Below are 23,991 nucleotides of genomic sequence, written 5' to 3'. Positions count from 1 at the left end.
ATCAAATGCTGTTAATAGGTAAGAAGTATGAGAACTTGATTTGACAACATGAAAGTCACTGATGCTTTGGCAAGAATTTCAGTGGAATGGTGGAGTTGAGGCCTGACTAGAATACTTCAAGAGAAAAATGGGAAGAGGAAAATTGAAAACGTCTTTAGTCTCCCAACATCACATCTGCTTACCTAACTCTTCTTGTGCACATGTATTCTTACCTTTTCTCCTGTTACTGTGAATGCTCTGTCTGTGCTTCTAGCTAAGGCCAATCTCTTCAGTTGTGCACTTAATTCTATCTTCAATAACCTATTAAAAATATACAGACCTGGGAAATCTCTTCCTCTCCTACATCATTTTCTCTACTACATCGTTCCTTTCAGCATATAAACATGCCAGTATCTTTCCCACCTTAAACAAAAAATCTTTCTTAACCCAATTTCCCCCTTCAGCTACCACCCATATTTTCTTTGTTTACAGCAACATCTTTGAAAGAACTGTCCTGCTGTCTCCAATTTTTCTTCTGTTTCACGTTTGGGTGCAGGCATGGAATAAGTAGACATTTGGATTTACTCAAATTGTGGTTAAGCCATGTGAGTGTGATGAGATAGAGGAACAAGGGAGTTGTAAGAGTGTAATTTAAGCTGCTTAACGAGAAAAGAGTAAGTGAAAGGGGAGACGGATGTGAAAAGATGTTGGTATCAATGGACAGAAGTTCCCTCTGGCGGTTCAAATGATCATTGGAGATGGGATACTGAGTGAGTGAGCTAGAGAGAGGAGTTAGTGGTTGGGGAATGGGTGTTTGAGATTAGAGAAGAGTTTGAGTTACTGGTAATGACAAGCTCAAGGTTATGTCCCAAGTTGTAGCTGAGGCAGAAGAGAAGGAAAGTTATTGAAGAGCCTTTCAAGTTTAGCCAATGAACTGGGAGACCAGGACACTGGAAGGATCATCTCTAAGTTTTGAAATCACTAACAAATATAACTGGTATAGTATTGTAGAGAGTGAGATTGAGACAGGAATGAAGTTCCTAAAGGATCAGGAGGGAATTGAGGGGACTGCACGGTGGATAACTGCAGTAAGAAGTGCCCAGGCATGGTCTGATGACGTTTTTAATGGAGGGAGTGGAGAACAGATGAGGAAAAGAACCTATTCTACCTCCAGGCCCAGTGGTGTCAAGAGATGAGGTAGAGACTAAGCTACCACTTGAGAGGGCTGCGGGGAAAGCAGCGTCATCGGAAGTCACAACTTCTAATTCTGACAAGTGAAGTTTGAGGGCTGAGTATTTACACAAATCACTGCTCATTGTTCTTTTTCCCCTAATATTTTATTTATTATTGTATTATTTAATCATTTTATTTGTGGGAGAGGTAATTCGGTTTACTTATTTTTAGAGGAGGTGCTGGGGATTGAACCTCAGGACCTCATGCATGCTAAGCATGCGCTCTACCACTATGCTATACCCTCCCTGCAACTGCTCATTGTTCTTAAACCACAGTCTCATGATAACAGAGACATGAATTAAAAAAAAAAAACCTGTAAGAAAAACAGCCATGAAGTGAAACAGTAAGGGAAACTCAGCTTCATGTCTGGAAGACATAGGGAGTGGCAAAGAGACCACTTAAGGGAACTAGTCATTTTGTGTGGTTGTCATGGCAGAATTCAGGCCTAGTATTGACAGATCTTTAGATTTTTTTTTTTTCCCTGAGAAAGGCTGAAACTGGATTTTTGTGTGAAAAAGACTTAACAATACTAGCTTGTTATCTTAAAAAAAATTACTGTGCAGGCCAAACAAAACATGTCAGAGACTGCATTTAGCCATTGTTGCAATTTTATGAACTTTGCTTTTAAAAATAGGAACTACCACAGGTATGTATTTGTAAGTGCATGAGTTGTCATGACCATCAAACTGGCTGCCTTGCTGGGTAGCCTGCAGCAGTCTAGCTCAGCCTGTAGGTGTAAAGAGAGTGACTAGCCATAAGCTGATCACCAGGCAGAACTTAAATTACCTGGCAGTGTATCTGTTGCTTAGTTATTACTCAGATCTTATCTTGTCCCATTTTTTTTTCAATTCAACTTTTCTATTTAATTAGAATTGAAAAGAAATAAACTTAACTTTTTATGACCTGAACTTTTAATGAAAAGTAGACCTTGTACAATTAAAAAAATGAAAACAAAAAACTGAAGGTTCTTTAAGCCTGAAAAAAAAAAAAAGCTAGTTAATTCCTAAACAGACTTTAACATAAAGTATTTAGTGTTTCTTCAAAATCTTCAGTTTTCCTTTAGTCTTAATGATGACTGAGAACATTTTTTTTACTGAAGTAGAATTCTAAAGATGGTGTTTGGCTGTATCTGACCTTGGGCAGGGAGGTACACCTTAGTTTCCTTATCTGTAAAATGGAAATTAAAAATACATGCCCTACCTACTTCATGAGGTAGCTGATACGGTAAAATGAGAATGTGAAAGGCTTCCACTTCGACTTTGTATGGGTGCTTTGTTTTATTACATTCTATTAAATAATGACAACTTGCCTAAAGCTAGTGAGATTGTCTATTTAGAGAAAATAGATTAGAATATATTTAAAATTTAGGAAACCCCTTGAGTATGAGTAGATATACAATCTACTTCTAAAAGCAACTTTCCTATTGAAAGATGCTGCTGCTGATGATATCAGTGTGTGAGGTAGTGGCTGAAAAGTATCCTGTCCCCAGTTCTGCAAGCATGACTGGTTGTACTCTGGTGAAAAATCTTGTTCATTGATGTTAACACTTGATAACACACTCTTTCTTGGTCCTACTATTACCTTCCCTTTCTTTCTGACCCTGTATTCAGTTTCTTTGTCATCAAAATTAACAATTATCACTTGAGATTTATATTTAGTGTAGTAAGTCTTTTCTAGCAGCATTTAATACACACTTAAAAGAACAAGTCTTAACTCAGAAACACAGGATTCCTCGTTTTCACAGTAAATTTTTTTTGAAGTCCCAGCACTGGAAACTCTAAGGCAGCTTCCTCAAAGGAAGATAACATTGACGAATCCAGTGCAGCCGGTATGCTGAAATATGAGGTAATGAAATCTTAATCACATCCAGCTTGACTGTCCTGTAACTTAGTCTGAGTCTTCTAGAGTAATTACTCCTTTTTATTAATTGTATAGTTGTTATGCAGCCATGGAAGGAAAAAGCTGAACATCAAAATCATCAACAATATACCTGAAAGACAAAATACAGTAAAATAAGAACAAAACAATCTCTAAGGAAGTTAATAACCACTTGGTGGTTATAATTTGGGTTATATACAACTATATACCTAGAGATTTGTAGAGCTATGTTTAAAAGAATTCGCTACATCAGTTCTACACGAAGCATGAAGACATTTTAAAATCTAATATTCTCACATTATTTTTCTTTAACCATGAATCCTTAAAAGCAGTATATATGTGGAAAACCGGTTGAATCTAAACAATGAACTCAAAGGATAAGTAAAATAGAAAGATCTAGAATTCTAGTTCTGGCTCCATTTAGTGACTTGCTGGGTGAGAAACTGGCCTTGGGTCTCCACTTGCTCATTTCTAAAATGGCAGCCGTATCCCTCCATGCCCCAGGGATGTACCAGGAGAATAAAGCAACTGAAAGCACTCTTGAGTTTTTACTTGGAATGCTCAAATAAAAATATGTTAGATTACTTTCTCCTTTCTAATTTTTTCCAGCAATCTCAACCATTAGTAGCTCTGAGAACTGTATTAAGCAAAATATCTAAAATTTCAGTTGAATTTTTAAATGTTAAAATAAATATATTTGAAAAATCACATATTGGTAAATCATTTTTGAGGTCACACCAGACAAATCTATCATGTAGCTACTGGTTAATTTTTTCAGTGGGACATAGGGACAGAGAAGACTTAACCACATGGCTCAAACCACTGTCTTAAAGGGGAAGTCTGCAATAGTTATTATCTGAAAGTATGTAGGCTAAGGCTCTGAATCAGTTTAAACTCAGATTAGGAATGAGTTTTTGTCACATGCACATTTGATAGTTTACTGCTGTTGGCTAACAAGAAGAAACCATAAGGTTTGATGAGCTTTTGGATAGCTTAACATATTTTTGAAAGATGAGTCGTTTTGTAACCAAAGGCTTTAGATGAAAGAAAAGTCAGAAACAATCTATGTTAAGCAATCCACAAAATTTGACCTTTATAAAGTCAGAACTAGAAACTAAGACATTACGTTTAAAACTTTTTCTAAAAACTAGAGTTACCGTTTCATAGAAGCAAATAGAATTTGCTAATTTTCCTTGTATGAAATGTATAAGCAAAGAATTCTATATACATTCTTACAGTCACATTTCTAACATTTATTAATTTGGGGGAGATGGCAGGGGCCCTTAGAGGATTTATAATTATCTCTGCATGGCTTCTAAAAATAGTTTGTTCCCTGCTTGGTCAAGAAGAGAGGGAAGATGGGTATCTTGGGATTACTCTCCTTGGTCTCACTCTGTGACGTTACTTTACATTTCTTTGCTTTGACTCCTCATCCCTTAGCTCTCTGAATGACTCTTGTTAAAATATAATTCATTTTCCCCATCCTTCTTAGGGTTTAATAGTGACCTTATTTCATTTCAGGCCATTTTTCCCCAATGGAATGTAATTTAAATTTACGACAAAAGTCAATGGCAAGCTGGAATTCGGTATTCTAAAAGCTGCCATTTAGTCACGTCTTCTATCCACATCTGTTGAAACATTCCTGTATTGCTTCTCATTCATAAACCTCTTAAAGAAGTATAGGGACATGCCTCTTTAAATGAAAACCTACAAGAGAAATTTTCTTTGGGTCTATTTAGAAAAAACTAGGAGATTCTTAAACCAACAGAGAAAGAATTTTTGCGTGCGTATTTTCAACAAGCTAACTAGAGCCACACATAATCACAAAAAAATTTGATCCCAGTTCCATTTTTAAAAGATCCCTTGAATAGGAAGCAAAGAAATAAAAGTATATTTTTGTTGTTGTTGGGGTGTTGGATTGTTTTTTGAGTAAGTGGTTATTTTAAATGTTTTGGTAATGGCAACAAGTACTGTTGCCATCCTGTTTGCACTGCACTAACATTTCCTAAAGGGGCAGAAATGATTGTTCCTTCTTTATCTGTTATGAGACTTTTTTCCAATATGTTCTTCTAGGAAGAAGTTATCGAGTGTTTTTAAAAAAAATCATGGTCCTTTTACAGAGAATGTCAATTACTTCTGATTTTTTTTCTTTTAAAATTATTTTGGAAAGGCTTACGTTTTAGTGTTCTTTCAAGTAATGAATGACATAATTCCTTAGTATCATGGGCCTACTTTTAAAATTATAGTTGGAGCACATTAAAAAATGTGTAATGTTAATAATATGTGTTCATTTCAAATAAGACATATTAAGAGAAGTGTCTATGTAAAAATTCTCAGTAGACCTGTCTAATTAGTGACCTTTTTAACTTCTTCACGGACTTCAGCAATCTTTTTAACTTCTTAAAAATCAAGAATAGAGAAAATTTATCTTTAAAGTTATTGGGAAACACTAGTAATCTATAGAACTGAAAAAAAGCTTCCATTATTAGCATTTTAAAAATACAGGTTTTCTCTGATAATCTTCATGTTTAGGCCTATAGATATTACTGAGCATAACAGACACTAAATGTGAGATACAGGATGAAATGGGAGGAGTAAAGTGTGATGGCTATTGAAACCTGTTATGCCAATATTCCCTTCTGTATGTTCTGCCCCCGCCCTCCCCCCCTTTTTTTTTTGACAGAAATGAGCAATAAGAAACAAAATGGCTAACTGGATAAAAAGGATGCACTAATAGAAGGCCAGCCATCCTCATCCATTTATACTTATGAATTATATTCAGGCTTGACATATGACTAAACAAACCCTGATAACTTATATAAAGAAATGAATATCATGACTATAGTTATTTTATACTTTTGTGGTGTTTGACCTATATGAAAAGAGGAGTTTTATGTAGCTGACCCAGATAGAAATAACAGGAATGCAATTTATGGAAAAATTTAAAACTACATTATTATAGTTCTACATTGTTTCATGAGATGCCTTTCTGCAAAATGAGTCAAATGAACTAAATAGTATTTTATCTGGAACACACAAACTTGTAAAATCAAATTCCTTTAGCAAAAAAAAAAGATTATTTTTTAATGGAAGTAATCACTCTTCACTTTTTTGCCCTTGTATCTGAGGGCTTGTTAAAATGATATCATACCTCAAACTGACTATCCTTAACTAGATAATCTTGTTTCTTTGAGGATAAAAGCAGTTTTAAAGGATACTGCACAAAGTAAAATGTTATTTCAGGCATTAACATTTCACAGCTTTTTCATTTTCTTTTTTGTTCGTACTCTGACTTTGGAAATTGATATGTTACAGTGACATACCACATTATATTTTAAAATATTCTAATCTTTAAATCATATTAAATAAAAATATGCTTACCTAAAGAAGGAGCCAGCCAATATACAATAAAAAATTGAAGGAAGTCTTCATCAAAGCACTTGAAATGTAGTGAAAGTGCCAAAGCTGGATTAAATACAGCTCCTGTTAGACTTCCTCCTGTAATATATTTTAAGCAGAATGATACCAGCGGGAGGGTATAGCTCAAGTGGTAGAACACATTCTTAGCATGCAGGAGGTCCTGGGTTCAATCCCTAGTACCTCCATTAAAAAGGAATAAGCAATCCCCCCCAAAAATAATAAAATAATACAATAAATAAATAAAATATTTAAAAAAGAATGATACCAAACCGTGTATCTTAACATTTTCTTGTAACTGGAAATACTAAATGTGACTATTTTGTTTTAGATATTTAAGTATCCTTATTCCATAACCTTTCTTTCCAGAATCACCTGGCATATTAAAGAGTATAAAAATAGATTATAGATTATAATATGCCAGGTGTAGAAATAAGGGGTGGGAAGGACAAAGGACATTAAGAGTTTTAATACAATGCTTTTCCTATAGTATATTCTAAAATGCACATTGAAAGTTAACCTGATCCTACAGTTTTATACGGAGATTTGGCTGCCTTTCTTAACATTCATCAATTTAAATGAATGAATAATAATAAAAATAAAATGAAAATACAATTAAAATGGACACAATACCCTAGGATCCTCTTGGGCAGAAGCAACCTTTTGTGTTGAAAACAAAAAGTAAAATGGACCAAAGCATGATCGTGGACTCCATTTTTACTTGTCAACAGAGCCCTGAAGAAGTGACTGTGAATGGTATGTGAATTTTATCTCAATAGAGTGGTTATAAATTGTTTTAATATAATAATAAAAGACGTGACTCAGTAGTCAAGATAGATAAGCACAAATTTTGATTAGTTGACTACTACGTGGGATTTATGGTCCAGCCGTGCACCCAGGATATCTCTGAGATGGGGCCCAGGAATTTACAGTTGTGGCTACACAGCAAGTAAGGAAAGGCAAAGGAGGCTGGACTGCCTATCCAGTGGTACTCACCAGAGCCGTGGCTCAGCTTTTGAGAACACACCCTGAGAGTACTCCTGAGAGAGGCGTTTCTGGTGGTTCTTACATATGGAAGCTTGGGCACACACATCTGCCTCTGACTTAGCCACAGAGATAGATCTGGAGATCTTCACAATTTTATATGGACATATGCCACTACAGCATGTAAATTGTCTTCATAAAATGCAGTGAAGTAAAACTGGAAATTAAGTGACCCTTTCATAAGACTTCACTAATGACATTTCACACATGATAAACTGCAGACACTGGATCTGTTTTGAGATGAAGATGCTGAGCCATGAGCTGAGTTCACTCTATGGCTAAGAGTCTTTTCTGGCATACCAGCCTCTCAGCATGATTCATATTCATGCCTTAGCACTTATAAATGACATCACATCATGGACCTTTAGAACCACTCGTGACGAGTCAAATCCTGGCATGTTAAACTTGCAACTGCCAAGAGCCAACAAAATTGGTTGGCATGTGGTCATTTCAGCTCAATTCCACAAAAAAATTATTGAGTTCTAGATATTGAGATACTAGATACCATGGACAAGAGGTAGGACTCATACAGATCTTTACAATAAAATATAATTTAATACACACTATGATAATAAGTGACCTGTGAGGGTTTTTTTAGACATTTATGAATAAAAATAGACTAAGCCATTACACTCATAATTAATTTGCTTCAGTATTCTCATTAGGTCTTTGGTATTTCCATTAGGCCTAAGAACGCTAAGTCAGTTTTACACCATTCTAGAACTCAACTACTTCACCCTCTTTACCTTCTAATCCTCCCATCACCAATTCTGCTCCGTGTGATTTGATGGAAGCTGTCTTCCTACCAAGAGGTAAGGTCTGTTCCCCTGTCTTGAATATGGGTTGGCTTTGCAACTTGCATTGATAAACAGAATGCAGCAGAAGTGATGCTATGTGAATTCTGAATGTGAGGAGTGACACAGTGAATTCTAGGTTCAGGACTTAATAAAGCCATCACTGGCTTCCAATTTTGCTCTCTTGAAACAATGTCCTGACTATGTAAGTGGGCTGGTCTAGGCTGCTGGAGGATGAGAGGCATCTTAGATGGCTGTTGGTACAAACTGCTGGACACATGAGTGAGGTTACCTTCGCTCTTCCAGACCTACCAACTGTCCAGCTATATAATCTCAGAGGAGTTTCCTATCTAACCCACAGGATCATGAAAAATGATAAATTAGTGTTATTTTAAGTAAGAGTTAACTGATACAGAAATCTGTATCAGGAACGAGTTCTGTGTCAACAAAGGCCCAAAACATGGGGCATTGGCTTTGATGTTTTAGACTGGGTAATTCTTTGTTGGGTGTTGTTTTCAGCAGCATCTCTAGCCTTTACCTACTAGTTGCCAGTTCACAACCATCTCCCCCCATATAACAACCAAAAAAGTCTCCAGACATTGTCAAACATCCCCTGGGGGGCAAAACTGTCCCCTGTTGAAAACTACTGTCCTGAAGAACTACTGGTACTTGTATACTAGTAGACACACACAGGTTGTTTATCTATAGTAACAGTGAACTGGGAAGAACTTAAATGTCTACTCATAAGAAATATCTACTCATAAAGAAAAAAGTTTATTATTAATTTGGAATACTGTTCAGTATTAGAATAATGAGAAATCTCTGCTAAAACACAGGTAGATCTCCAAAATATATCACTGAACCACCACCACTAAAAAAAGCAAACTGCAGAAAGAATGGTATAATACCTTTCATGCTAACATGAACACATATAAAATAGTAGCTTCTATATGGGCCTATCTATATGTATAATAAATGCACATAAAAAGAGTTTGCAAGGACACACACATGCACGCAGAGAGGACTACCCTGGTGGGAAGAGAAGGCAGGGAAGGAGAGGGGACAGGCATGGAGGATGGCAGTCGAAAGGTACTTTTAGTTTCACTGGTAGTGTTTCAATTTAAAAAACAAACCACATTTATGCATTGTGTAATTAAATATGAATGATTTAAAAAGTAAGAATCATCAATCAGGCACAGAATAATAGAAAGTTGCTTTGAAACATAAATTACTATTTACTGATATCTGGAGTGGAGAAGACATAATAACATGTTAAAGAAGAGGTACCAACAGGGATATCCAGCTGTCTGGTTGCCAAGAGTCTTAGAGGACAGTGTGAACTTGATGAAATTACCATAGTCAAAGAGTGAATCTCAAATCTGGCAATTCTATGTGCTAATGTTTCTCAATACTCTTAAAGGGAATCAAATTCTCTTGATAGAATGACACTAGTTAAAATCATGTAAGACTCCTGTAAAAGCTAGAATGTCAATTAACTAATTTATAGTGGAAGCTAGGCCTTTCCAGTGACCAGAATATTTGTGCCAGGTACTATGCTAAGAACTTGGAATACATTATTCTTCATAATAGCTTGAAGAAATGGGTAGTATTATTCTCCATTTTAAAGATGAGGAAACTGAGGCCTAAATTATCTCTCCTAAGGGTACCATTCAACTCCAAGCCTGTGTTCTTAACCACTGTATTATACTGGCATGATAAAACAAAACAAAACAAAAACAAAAACAAAAAAAATGTGAACATACATAAAGGGCTTAGTTCCCTTCTCCTTTGACAAGTAATCTTACCCAAATTCTTTGTGACTTAGAAGTAAATCAGAAACTCCTGAATGGAGTAATGAAATGAAGTAAAAATACAGTTACTTCAATTTATTAGACTTATTTTGAAAGCTCTTAGACATAAAATATGAATACCCAGATATGTATTATTTCTTTATGTGTGATTTTTTAAGTGAATAGGTATTTGCTAATTATTCACTCATTCTAAAAATACTGAGTGTTTACTGTTAACAGGTGACACCATGCTAAATCCTGGTTAAACATTATAATGAGTAGAACAATTTTAGTCTGTATACTTATAAAGCTTACTGTCTGGTGAAGGAAGACCAGGCATTCCTTTACTAAACAAGTATATAATTAAAAATAATAAAAAGTAAATGAACAGGGTATAGTAATAAAAACAATCTACTTAGATGTGTAAAATAACAGATTTCCCCCTCAATATCTAATTAATTAAAAAATGAATGCAGTTCTTTGTCCTGCTCATTGAACCAAATTCTCCCAAAACCTAAATTAAGGAAGATTTGCTTGAAATTTGCATTAATAGTTTTATATCTTTAATACGTTAATAAATCACAAAGCTTTTTTTTTTTCCACTTTATTTGGGAAGCCAATAAATACATGATAAGTGGTAATGACATCAGTGGCCTCCATCTGCACATCAAAGTGCAGGGTACTAAATCAATAAGTACACTTGATCACTGGCTATCCAAGGAACCCATGGCTACACTGCTGGACAGTTATGTCCTGTAATCTTAAAACACAAAATCAGTTACTTTGATGTGACCTATATTAGTGACTTCTGGGTGTCCTCAAAGTGCAAGTGATTAAAGAAATATCCAGGCATGCAGCTTTTCCCAACCAGTACTAATAGTATCTTCGAAGTTGAAAAAAAGGACACATCAAAGTAATTTGTAACAATGCCTGACTTAGCTTCCTGACTTCCCCTGCCTTTCTTACCTCCTTCCTACAAATCCTCACCTCTGCCTGATAAGACACAAACTCAACTAGTCCCAAAACTTCATTCTATTTTAGAAAACTCTGTTCTAAATTTATGACTTATATCCATAAAAAATAATGGGGAGTGACATGGCTTAGTGCAGCACTTCCCGAAGTATGTTCTCTTCTGCTACACACTCCTAGACAAAGAGATTCTATAAGTTCGAAAAACTGTGTTCCACATCCTTCTCTTGGAGTTTTATAATAAACAGTAGAACAGTAAAGGCTCCAAGAAGTCTTAAATTAGAAAATCTGTTTAATCCAGTGTTTGCCAAATTTATTTGGCAAAAGAATCCTTTTAAAACTTAGAATTTTAAAAAATTATGGTAAATATATATATATATATATATATATATATATATATATATATATACATATAACATAAAATATGCCATTTTAACCATTTTAAAGTGTATATTCAGTGGCTTTAGTTATATTCATAATGTTCAACTGTCACCACTATTCTAAAACGTCAAACAGAATCTCTGTATCTATTAAACAATAAGTCCCTATTCCTCCCTGCCACCCAGTCCATGATAACCTCTATTCTACTTTCTGACTCTATGAATATGCCTATTCTGGATACTTCATATAGGTGGAGTCCTGTAACATTTGTCCCTTTGAGTTTGGCTTATTTTGCTTCACATATTTTTAAGGTTCATCCGTGACATAGCATGTATCAGAACTTCCTTTTAATTGCTGAACAGTACTCAATTGTATATAGTTTTGTTACTTTTGAGAAGCATGCTCTAGAAATGCTGATAATGAAATAAGCATGAGCTTTAGTGTCAGTTTGAACCATGGTTCCAGCGGATTCTAGCTGTGTGACCTTGGACAAGTCATTTCACTTTCCTGAGCCCGCTTACTTCACTAAAAGTGGGAATAATGTATTCATCAGTGGGTTGTTGTAAGGATTAACTAAGATAACTCATATAAATTCCCTGCATGCGTGGCATGTTGCCCAATGAATATTCTTATCTCCCTTACAGTGGCAGAAAAGGAAGATCATAAAAGATTATCAATTTCTGTAACACTAGTAATTGACAATTGTCTGTTAGGTCCTGTCCCTGCAAACAGTCTCCAGTGCTGTCCATTACTGGACCCACTAGCCACAGTTGGCTACTGAGTACTTGAAATGTGGCTACAGTGACTGAGGAACTGAGTATTTAATGTTAGCTGATTTATAACCAAATAACCACATGCGAAGAGTGGCTACTGAACTGGCCAGCAAAGTCTAGACTGGAGCAGTGGTTCACAGTCCTGGTTTCATATTGGGATCACCTGGAAAACTTTAAAATATATCATTGCCTAGGCCCCTTCCCACAGGAATTAAATCTTAATCTCTGCGCCCAGATATGGGTATGTTTAAAATGCTCCCCAGGTGATTGTAGTGCAGAGAAAATGTTGAGAATCACTGCTCTAGTGATCCCTCCACTCTCTTCTCCTCCCCCATCGATTAATACCCTCATTTCAGCAATGTCAGTGTCTATAATGTGAGGGGAAGAAAAAGAGCAGTGTTTTTGGATACCTTAAATTGATTATTGTATGGTTTTTTTTCCCAATAACTCTCCCTATATTTATGTATAACTTCAAATGTTATCTTGTTTCTCTTCTCTCAAAATCTTTGTCACTTATAAAATAGGTATTGGTTAATATTATATACAGTAGTATTTATGAAATCACAAATGCATTATTAAAGTACAAAAGCAGGAAGAATACCAACTTTAGAATCAAGAGAGGGAGAAGGAACTGTGTATAACATTAATTTAAAACATCTTATAAATGTTTACTGCTTTTAATTATATAAGCACAGAGCTAAACCGTGGCATAACTTTTTGCTAGGGATGATTCTATTCATATATGGGGGATGTTTCTGCTTTAGCCAAAACCTTAGCAACTATTCACCAACCCCTCAAATATGCATATCCTTCCTTCTCTCCTATACAATTTATTTCCATCTGCATCTACAAGAAGAAAGGTACTAGATCTAAAGAAGGGAAAATGGATTGGATACTCTTTCATTTTTACCTAGGAAGTTAAGCATATGTTTTACAAGTCCTTGTCTTAAGGTTTGCTTCTACTTATAGTTTCACTTTCAGTGGGCAGAAGATAGACTCTTAGTACCAATTTACTTTTATTATATTCCTATTTCCAAAACATTTTATAATTCAGATTCAGTCCCAATGAAAATATTTTGTTATAGTCATTTAAAATGACACATCTCATAATTAAACTTTTGTTTTTTGGATTTCCTTGTCTCATTAGAATATCCAGATTACTGCATCTGAAGGTCTGTCTAGGTAAACAAAATATTTATAAGAAATCAACAGATTTCTCAAGAGTTATTTGTTTTTAAAAAGCATCTTTAATTTCAAGCAAGTTTTAATTTCAAAACACATCTTTCTTGATAGGCCATAAAAGTTCATTTATAACTCAACATGGATTACTAAGGAAATAAATGATTTTAAGTAATTTCGTAGAAGAAGAACTAAGAAATAGAACATAGAAATTCTACTGCCCACTCTTCCTACTAAACCAATCAAGTAGCTTGTGCTTTAAACTGGAAGGCGCTTTTTTTTCTTTTAATTGGAAAGAACTTTTAAAACCCAGGATCATTTTTCAGTGAGGGTGTCAGAAAGGATCTATACCAAGTTGGCAGGAAGTAACCGATGTTATCTTTCCTCTCCACCATTAAAACAATCCCTTTGTAGGATATCTGAAACTTTGACAGTATCTCACATGATCTCAGTTTCAGCACAGAAGTGGCTTTTTCTAGGGGCTCAAAAACACTGAATGGAGGATCTGTATTTCTACCCTATCGATAAAGAACGGGCTGCGAAACAATTAGAACAATGGAGATAGCAATACTGACATCACACAGGCGTAGGGGGGTACGTTGAAATGTATCTTGGCAAAGAACTTAGAGCCTCAAGTCATAGAGGCTCCGGACGTGCCAAGTGTTTTGTGGGAATAACAAACCTGCATAGACCAAAAAGGTGATGAGTGCTGACAGCAGGTGGATACGAAGCTTGGTTCGGACCTCCTGGAAGTGCACCAAAGCGCTGTGGAAGATAAAGGAGCAGACGGCCTCTATGACTACCGCTTTGGGCAGGTCGACTTGGATGGGATTCCTACAAGCGAAGCTCCTCTCACTGACGTGATACTTGGTCAGCCCCAGGTTCCACAGGGCGCTTATGCAGTGCCTGCTGCACAGGGCACCGATCACCTGAGCCAACAGCCTCAGCGCGCCGGTCTCGGCGGACATTCCCCCCAGCATCATCTGCATCATCACGCCGCACGGGTTGCTGGAGGTGCCCACCAGAGTCAGTCCATGCACCAACGAGAAGAAGTAGATTAGCGTCAGCGGCCAGGTGGGGTGCAGGGGTTCCTGCTCGCTCAGCAGTTGCAGCTCATGGGTGCAGAAGCAGAGCTGGAAGGTGGCCAGAAACTCCAAGATGAAGGCGTGGACCGTGGGCCTGTTCAGTTGCTGCCGGGTGACCACGCGGGCCAGTCCCACGAACAGCACGATCAACAGCATCAGCCCCAGCGAGGTGCAGGTGTCCTGCATCTCGGGCCAGGGCCCCCATAGCGCTGTCATGGCTCGCTCACCGCTAGACTAGGCTGCCTGCTCTGTCTCGGCAGGAGGAGGCGTACGGGCTAGAGTCCGAAGTCCGCAGCCCCGCCCCTTCCTCACGCCCCTCGGGGCGGGCCGAGTCCAGACTAGCCTGAGGCCCCGGGGACGTCACGCTGAAAGGCTCCTCCCCTCCTCCCCGGCTCGGCGCTATGGTGGTGTTACCAGAGTCGCGGAGGAGGGGAGGCGAGGGACGGCTAGGAAAGCTCTGTGAGGGCGCCGGCTGAGGGGCCAACGGTCAGCCGGAACCGGGCAGGGAGGCACACACCCTCGCCGCTTCCCTCGGACTGGAAGCAGGCCCGGGTAGGGCAGGGAATGGAGGGACGCTGCGCGCCCGGATGCCATTGCGCATGCGCTCGGCGGCCCGTGCGCCTTTGCGAGAGGCTTGACTTGGGATCCCGGGACCTCCGGCGTGGTGGGGCGCAAGTTCCCCTAGCGCAAAGCGGGAAGGCGCGCGCCCAGCTGCGCTTTGACAGGTGCTTTGAAGCAAGAACTTTGAGGGCTGTCCCTCCCCGCTCCTAGAACTGTGAAGGCGCCAAGCTAGAAAGACCCCTAAAGACCTTCTCGGCCAACCACCTCGTTTTTAACTTATGGGGCGGCTGAGAAGACGGGAAATGGAGGTGCTGCGTAGAGGCCGAGGGGTGGGGCGGGGTGGGGTGGTTTAGCGGCAGTAGACAGACTTCAGAGGGAACCAGGGTTTTAACTGTTTGAAGAAGGGCGTGCAACTGTGTCTCCTTCAGCCTTAGTTTTCTTCACTTGCCTGTAACGTTTGCCTCATAGAATTACGGGTTTCCTCATCGATTAGTTTTAAAAAGTATGAAAGGCACTTAGCGCGGAGCCTAGCAGACAGGAAGTATTGAGTAAGTGCTAGCTTAATGTTGAAAGAGCAGGTCTTGCCACCACACCCTACTCCCAACAGCTCGCCTACCTGGGGCGGCCCAGTGGGTGCGGCTGGGAGAGACTGGGATTCCTCACCTAGCGTGGTTTTGTGCTAATGGAACAGGTGCCATGGTTTATTTTGGGGAGAGGGGTCCAGATGCCTCAGCGCTCTCCTGCCTCAGTCCTGCCTCCACCGGGCTTTGCTGACCACTGTCCACGTTTCTTAGGGCTGGCGAGAAGGGAGGCAGGAACAAAATGAGAGGAGAGGTTTAGTCCGAGCTTCAAATGGTAGAGCACTTGGAAGATACTCTTGCTCATTCTCCCCAGCTTTCCTCTCCTTTTACAAGTAATGAAAGTTCGCTTTAGAATTCCCAAGTTTTCTGTGGTGCCAATAGACATTCTCTGAATTAAAAAAATAATTTCTTTCAGAAAACACAGAAACCATGTAGAAAAATGAAGTTCTTTCCTCTCTCCTGTGTTGGTGCCTGATCAGAAAAGAATTTAGAGTAAATTAAAACTACTTTTTAGTCACTTCTGTTGAAGGAGGTTGCTTTTAAATCAATCCTGTGAGTAACTCTTTCATCACTCACTTTTACTAGAAGTCACTTGAGGATTAGTTAATGTGAATATATTTTGTTTACTGATCTACTGATAATTCACTTCTACTAGCAAGCACCATGCAAAAAACTAGTCTTTGGACTTGGATTAGGAATTTTAATGACATAATATACATTGTCATTAAAAGGACTTTGGACATTGTTTCAATTAAAGAACAAAACCAAAATAAACCCAATTAATTACTTGTGATTGTTTCATATTACATAAATTAATCTCTTTTCAGAAACAAGAAATCCATCCCATTTCTTCAGCATAAATGTTTGTTGGTATGGGTGTCAGAGCTGCATCTTGCAAACCCAGCTTACAAAATTCCACTTCCAAGACCAGTGTCTTCATGAAGAAGAATGACTCTTAGGTAGGTTGGGAAGATTTAGAAGAGTCTGGCTTCCCCTGCAAGTTTGGCCCCATTTTAACTACTAAGCTTCTAGCCATTACAGAGATATCCTGTTTCTGAGAGGCAGGAGGTATGTAATACTAGGTTTGTTGAAAACACTGGATTTAGCACTTGAAAATGAGGGTTTGCATCTTACTCTGCATTTTCTCACTATGAGATCTTGAGGAAATCATTAAACTTCTCTGAGCTTCAGTTTCCTCATCATAATCATATAGTAAATAACTAACTTAGGGTTTTGTTGTGAAGATTGAATAAGATGATACAGATGAAGTGCTTTGTAAAGAGCTATTATAAATGTTTTTAAATTGAAATATAATCCATCTACCATAAAATTCACCTTTTGAAGAGTGCAATTTAGTGGTTTTATTAAATTTACAAAGTTGTGTAACCATCATAAATTAGGTATTATTCTGAGTGGTGATTCTTAGAAATGAAGTCCTAAATTTATAATGTGACTGTCTCTATAATCTTTGGCATGAATTATTTAAATATGATAATATGAAACAGTTATGTCTTCTTATTATATACACTGCTTCCTATGTGGAGAGGAAACCCAAAACATAACTCTAGAGAGGTCTTAAGATAGCAGTGGATGGATCCTAAAATAGAAGGTACTTGTCTCTAGTGCTTTATCATGTATAATCAATTAAATTTTTGTGAGGTCTTTTTGCTCCTACCTCAGTGATACACTGTCAAAAGTAGTCTATCTGTTATTTCTAGTTTTAGTTTAAAAAAATTTGTTGAGCAACAGACATTAATAACACAATATTATAATAATATGTGATATTTATTGAGCACTATTTTGTACCAAACATTGGATATTATTAGCCTCCCTTTACATAAGCCCAGAGAGGATTAAAAAAATTAGAGAAGAGCGGGGGAGTGTATAGTGCAGTGGTAGAGTGCATGCTTAGCATGCACGAGGTCCTGGGTTCAATCCGCAGTACCTCTGTTAAAAAATAAATAAAACTAATTAACTCCCCCCCCCCCAAAATTAGAGAAGATATCGTCTAATATGGTGGAAGAAGAAGAATGCCGGCAAGTTAAAATTATTGTAAGGCACCGCCAATACTTTAAATTTGGACTATTTTGGACTATATGGCTAAGAATAGATTTTTACAGAAGTTGGCTTATTTGAAAAAGCCCTCTAGAATATCCTTCTCCTTCTGCTCTGATTCTGTGCTATTTACTAATATGACTTCCCATGTTTCTTTTTGGGGGGGTAGGTAATTAGGTTTATTTATTATTTTTTTAGAGGAGGTACTGGGGATCAAACCCAGGACCTTGTGCACTCTACCACTTGAGCTCTACCCTCCCCCCCTTCCCATGTTTTTTAATACCCGAAAAGAGAGGCCTTGGATAGAGGATACAAGAATTTCTACTACTACAAGGAATATGATTTACATTAAATAATTAAATGATATTCCAGTTCATGCTTAAGGGACTAAACCATTTTTTTAAACTCTCAGTTATGGAAATTTCCTAACATACACAAAGTAGAGGGAATAGTATAGTGAATTCCTAGGTAGTTTTCACTCAACTCTTCAATGATTATTGATACTTCGCCAATTTTGTTTAATTTATTCTCCAAAGTTTTGGTGGGGAAGAGGCTGGAGTATTTTAAAGCAAATTCTACATATCTTGTCGTTTTTGCTGGGTATCTCCTGTTTCCCTCTCCCAGTCCACTCTTTCTCTACCTCTCATCCCTGCTCGGATTCCCTGAGGCTTACCTGTATAGAATGCAGGTAAAGAACTCCCTTACCCAATAGCATGTAGTTGGGTTCTGGCAGTGGAGAGCATCACCAGGAGATTGGAGGAATGGAGGAGCTTAATACTTTGAGGTACTATTTTTCTGGCTCCCTTTCTGAGGGTTTGTTGCAGCCAGGTGTCAACCAAATGTCACAACTTCTCTTCCCAGAGTTCCCTGTCTAGGTTCTGATGACCAAACCTTTTCCTCACCCTGGGCCTCGAAGTGGTAACAGTTGTTGTTACTAGTCCAGGGGTACTGTGTTAGCCCTTCTAGATTCCCTACACTCTTCCTACATCTTCAAAAAGGGTCCTTTTATTAAATTCTCTTTAAATTACTTGATTTGATTATGCTATTATTTTCTGCTAAAATCTGACTGAAACATCATTTTACCCATAAACACATCAGTCTGTGTCCCTAATTAATATACATACTAAAGAAAAAATAACCACCATGTCATTATCACATAAAACAAATTAACAGTAATTCCTAAGTATCATTTAATACCCAGTCCAAATTCAGATTTCTCCAATTGGCTAAAAAAAATCTTTTGGTAATTGGTTTAAGATCTGGGGTGGGGGGGCAGGGGGAGGTGTAAGTTGGTGGTAGAGTGCATGCTTAGCATGCATGAAGTCCTGGGTTCAGTCCGCAGTACCTCCATTAAAATAAAATAAATAAATATATAAGATAAACCTAATTACTCGCCCTGAAACAAACAAACAAAAAACCCAAAGATCCAAACAAAATCCATGTTTTAAAAATTATTGTGCCTCTTAGTTTTCTTTAGTTTATAACAATCTCTGCACCCCCCATTTAGAAAATGTATGTTGTTGATTTATTGGAGAAACCAAGTTACTTGTTCTGTAAAATGTCCCACGTTCTGGATTTAGCTGATAGCTTCTACACGATGTCATTTAACTTGTTCTTCTATCTCTTGCATTTCCTTTAAACTGGTAGCTACATTTAAATCTTTGATTAAATTTAGTTTCTTATTTTTCTTTTCTATTTTTTAAGGCAGAATACTTCATAAGTGTTGCTGTGTACTTGAGGTATATAATGTATAATTGTTCCACTTTTGGTGATACTAAGATTGATCAGAGATTTTGTAAATTTACCAGTCTTCCAGTCTTCCATTTTTCAGTGTCCATTAATTGTGTAGCTCTTTATGTTATGACAGAGGCATGAATCCATGGAGGCTGAGCTGGAGGCTGATCTAAACAACAGAGACCTGTTGATGATTTTTTCACCGTTTCTTCTCCCTTCTGACAATGGCTCACATCCTTGAACTGGGCTTAGGGACCCAGCTCTCTCTTAGGATGGCTTCTTTCCTAAGATGTTCCAGGAGCTACATATGGAGTCCTGAAGTCCTGACTTCTGTCATTTAGGTCAGCCTCCAGCTCAGCCTCGATGGATTCATGCCTCTGTCATATGGTAAAAGAGCTGTAATTGAAAAAAAAAAAAAAGAAGTCAACCTACATAGAAACACCTGAACAGTGAAATACTGTTCAGTGACAAAAAGGGATCAGCTATTCATAATAGCCAAAAGGTAGAAGCAACCCAGGTGTCCATTGACACATGAATGGATAAGCAAAATGTGGTATAAACATACAACGGAGTATTATTCAGCCTTAAAAGAAGGGAATTCTGACATGTTACAAGTTGAATGAAACTTGAGGATATTACATTAAATGAAATACGCTAGTCACAAAAATAAAAATACTGTATGATTCTACTTATATGAAGGACCTAAAGTAGTCAAATTCATAGAGACGGAAAACAGAATGGTGTTTGCCAGGGACTAGGGGAAGGAGGAAGGGGGAGTTAATGTTTAACAGGTGTAGAGTTTCAGTTTTACAAGAGAGTTCTGGAGATGGATGGTGGATTCCACAACAGTATGAATATACTTAATACCATTAAACTGTATACTTAAAATGGCTAAGATGGTAAATTTTATGTTATATGTATTCTACTACAATTAAAAAAATTTTTTTAAAGAGATAAGCTATCAAACTAAGCAAAGACATGGATGTATCTTGAATGTATATTGCTAAATGAAAGAATAAAGCCTGAAAGGCTATAAACTATATGATTCTTTTTGTAGGACATTCTAGAAAAGGCAAAACTAGAGAGACAGAAAATAGATTAGTAGGGATCAGTAGGGATTCAGTGGGGGAAGAGAGTTGAAAAATAAAGCACAGAGGATATTTTACAGTGATGAAACCATTTGATATAATACTGTAATGATGGATGTATAATACTATGCATTTGTCAAAACCCATGGAACCTTAATATACAAAATTTAAAAATAATTTAGGGGATCAAAGGGTTCCAAGATGAAATAAAGAATGGGACAAAATAATTTAACTATATTATAAATGTATAAAACAACCTCACTGAAGGGGATGGGAGAAAAGGTACTGATCTAAGTAACTTTGGAAATGAGTGGAGTCTGTGAAATTAAATGCAAAAGAAATTCTACATCACACTGTACTCTAGTTGAAAAAGTTGTGTACCCATGGGATATGCAGTAACAATTTTGAATTCTCTCTCTGTATATACTGGAATTGAACAATTAAGTAAATGAAGGGCAGATTGTGGGAGTCAGGTTTCTCATTGCTAGAGTAGTAGTTTACAGATAATCAAGGGGAGGAGGGTAGAAAGATCCATGTGGTGATGAACTAGAGTTGGAGATATCAGTATGGACTCATGTGTAGCTTAATACATAGATAGTTACATACAGAAATACTTGTAGATATGTGTATGTATGTGGGTTGGTATACACACATATATTTCCTTACTCTGTCAGTCAGGAAGGTAGATTAGCCCAAAAGCAATGAGTGCACCTAGTGCCCAGATCTTGGTTTCTAACACTGTACTCCAATAAAAGGAACCAGGACTACTTGAAGAAATGGCTGATTCAAGGACTGGGGCAGGAAATGTACAAGGTGAGCCTGCAGCATTTTATAGTGCCAGAAAGTAAGAGGGTCCTGAAAGACAAAAAATGGAGTTATGTCAAAGGGACACAGTAGCCAACTGAAAGAGCTGGCCAAAGTTAGACCATTGAAGCAATAAAATAAAGTAGTACTGGATTATAACTCAAAGTATAAATTAAATTTCCATAAAGCAATTATAATACACACAAATAATTGAATAAGTAAACAAATGGGGGAGTATATAAAATTCTCCAGTGCAGAAGAATTGCAGACAATTTATGTAGATACTCTGCCTTCAAGGAGTTTGGACACAGCTCCTTACTTGTTAAGTGCTGGTTGTGCATGTTGAGTTCCTTTCAAACAATAGTTTGGCAGACAAGGAGAGGGGAGGACAGGTAAGAGTAAATTTGCAGTGGAGAACCCTGACAATCACTACCTTAGCCAGATGATCAAGTGATGTTATGTTGATAGTATGTACCCTTGAGGTGATGTAATAGGAATGGCACTTTACTTCTGTGATTTTCTTTCCCAAAATATATAACCCCAATCTGTTCATGGGGAAAACAGCACAGATCCCAACTGAAGGACATTCTACAAAATGCCTGACTAGTATACTCCTCAAAACTGTCAAGGTCATAAAAAATAAGGGGAGTCTGAGAACCTGTCATAGCCAAGAGGAGTCTTAGGACATATGATGACCAAATGTAATGTAGTAGCTTGGAAGGGATCTTGGAACAGCTAAAGGATGTTAGGTGCAAATTAAGGAAATATGAATAAAATACAGACTTTAGCTAATACTAACATTAATATTGGTTCATTAGTTATGACAAATGTTCCAGACTAGTGTAAGATGGTAATAATAGAGAAAACTGTGTTTGGAGTATATAGGAATGCTCTGTACTATATTTGTAATTTTTCCATAAATCTATTTTTTTTGTTTTTTAAAATCTATATTTTAAGTAAAGAGTTTATTAAAAATAGTAAATAAAGTAATATCACACACACAAAATAGAAGTTGCTTTTAATTATTTTTTAGCAAAATTGGACCACCAGGAAGTTTCAGCACAGCCTGGAGTTGGCTCTGGTGATTTTGGCAATGGTAAGAGAAGGTGATGTCCTCAGCAATAGCCCTAGGGTAGGCACCTGTGGGCACTAGCAACGGCAGAGAGCACTGGGCAGGTACCAGAGGCCGATCTGCCCTTTAAGCCTGGATAGAAGCGGTGGGGTTTCTACAGAGAACAAGAACTAGAGCAATTTGGAAGGAAATGGTGGTGAAGACAAGTGCTCTACAGGTACATTTGGAGATTCACAAAACAATTTGGGAGGAAATAAGGGAGTCTGGCAGGATGAATGGAAGCAGGGCCAGAGGATTACTGTTTGTAGCTGTTGTTGCAGCCCTTTATTTACCGTGAAGGGTGCCATTTCCTGGAAAACAGGCGTCTACAAATGAGGGTACTTATTACTATGGTACCTATAGATCTCTTTAAAATCTGTTACATACAAAATGCAAGATATAAAAATCTATAAAACACACACACACAGTAAATGCAATTTAATGACCTGAGTCAGAGTGTATTTTTTTTTTTTAAATAAAGCTTAAAACTAAGTACACAGATACAGAAATCCCTTTCATTGTACCTAATCTATTAGAAATACAAACCTCGGTCAACTGGTTTTTCAACTTCCGTTTTCCTCTAACGTTGGGACTGGTGGTTTGAACACATGCCTAAATTTCTAGTATTGGATTTAACTGGACAAACCTGATTCTTGCCAGGATTATCAACTCTTTGAATTCTAGTTTTAGGAGCTACCTCTTCCTAAATTTCACTCCACCTTTCCTTTTTCTGTTCCCTTTCTGATGCTCATCTAGCTGTTTCATCTTTACTCAGCTTCTCTTAACAGTATGTGACTGGCTCTTCTATGTTAAAAGTTGAGATTTGTGTTTTTCAGTAGGATTAATTCTTCCCTTATCTCTAGATGGTGAACAGAATCTAACTGGATCTATCAAGACACACCCTCCCCCAGAATAAGTCTTGCTCAATCAAGATTATGGACAGAATGACTAATTAATAGGCTCTTATCACCATGGAGTCTTCATTCATTCAAGGAGTATTTACTGAGAATACTCAATACATCTAACTAGGTGCCAGCTGGTGTGCTAACAATGAATAAATACTATCCCTTTGCTCTTGGTGTTTGGCTATTGTTAACGTTAAAGAATGATTAAATATGCATATTAAGTTAGGAGAATATTGTGCAAACATTCCTAAGACTGTTTTTTTTTTTTTTATCTTTTTGGGAGGGAGAGTCATAGATCCTTTGAATTTGATCAGTGTTGTAGACACTTGCCCCAGAAAACAAACATACCCCCAAAAGCTGGCCAGTAATTTCAAGGTGTTCATGGATCCTTTGTAGCCCTTGCATGACCTCTGGGTTTAGAATTTCTACCCTGAATGATAAGCACCAAAATAGGATGAAACCAGAAGCAGCAGAAATTCTAAGATAAATGGAGGGGAAAATAGACTAAATGCTTAGAAATGACAGCAGCAAGAATGAAAAACTAGTTTCTTTAGCTTTATCTTACATGTGTTATCACCAGCTACATACATAATAATTAATGTTTCCAGGAATAATCCATTACTGAGGACA

General features: G+C 37.4%; 1 protein-coding gene across 1 annotated transcript; it reads right to left on the bottom strand.

Annotated features, from left to right (window-relative positions):
• Positions 1 to 1,693: 1,693 nt before the first annotated feature.
• On the bottom strand, positions 1,694 to 15,066 carry AQP11 (aquaporin 11). Its single transcript, XM_006191644.3, has 3 exons — positions 14,120 to 15,066; positions 6,472 to 6,588; positions 1,694 to 3,202 (listed from the first exon to the last, which is right to left on the bottom strand). Exons 1-3 carry the CDS (start codon positions 14,736 to 14,738, stop codon positions 3,123 to 3,125), a joined length of 816 nt encoding a protein of 271 aa, XP_006191706.1. The 5' UTR covers positions 14,739 to 15,066; the 3' UTR covers positions 1,694 to 3,122.
• Positions 15,067 to 23,991: the final 8,925 nt, after the last annotated feature.

The sequence above is a fragment of the Camelus ferus genome, chromosome 10, assembly GCF_009834535.1.
Source record: "Camelus ferus isolate YT-003-E chromosome 10, BCGSAC_Cfer_1.0, whole genome shotgun sequence".
NCBI classification, from domain to species: domain Eukaryota; kingdom Metazoa; phylum Chordata; class Mammalia; order Artiodactyla; family Camelidae; genus Camelus; species Camelus ferus.
This window is presented reverse-complemented; position numbering and strand designations above follow the sequence as displayed.

Bases quoted from the DNA above. Each gene is read 5' to 3' on its own strand.
- AQP11 (XM_006191644.3), bottom strand. From the start codon at position 14,738: ATGACAGCGCTATGGGGGCCCTGGCCCGAGATGCAGGACACCTGCACC. The intron at 6,589-14,119 runs GTTTGTTATTCC...AATATATTACAG, and splicing joins CACCTTTTTGGTCTATGCAG to GAGGAAGTCTAACAGGAGCT. The intron at 3,203-6,471 runs GTAAGCATATTT...TTTGTCTTTCAG, and splicing joins TTGGCTGGCTCCTTCTTTAG to GTATATTGTTGATGATTTTG.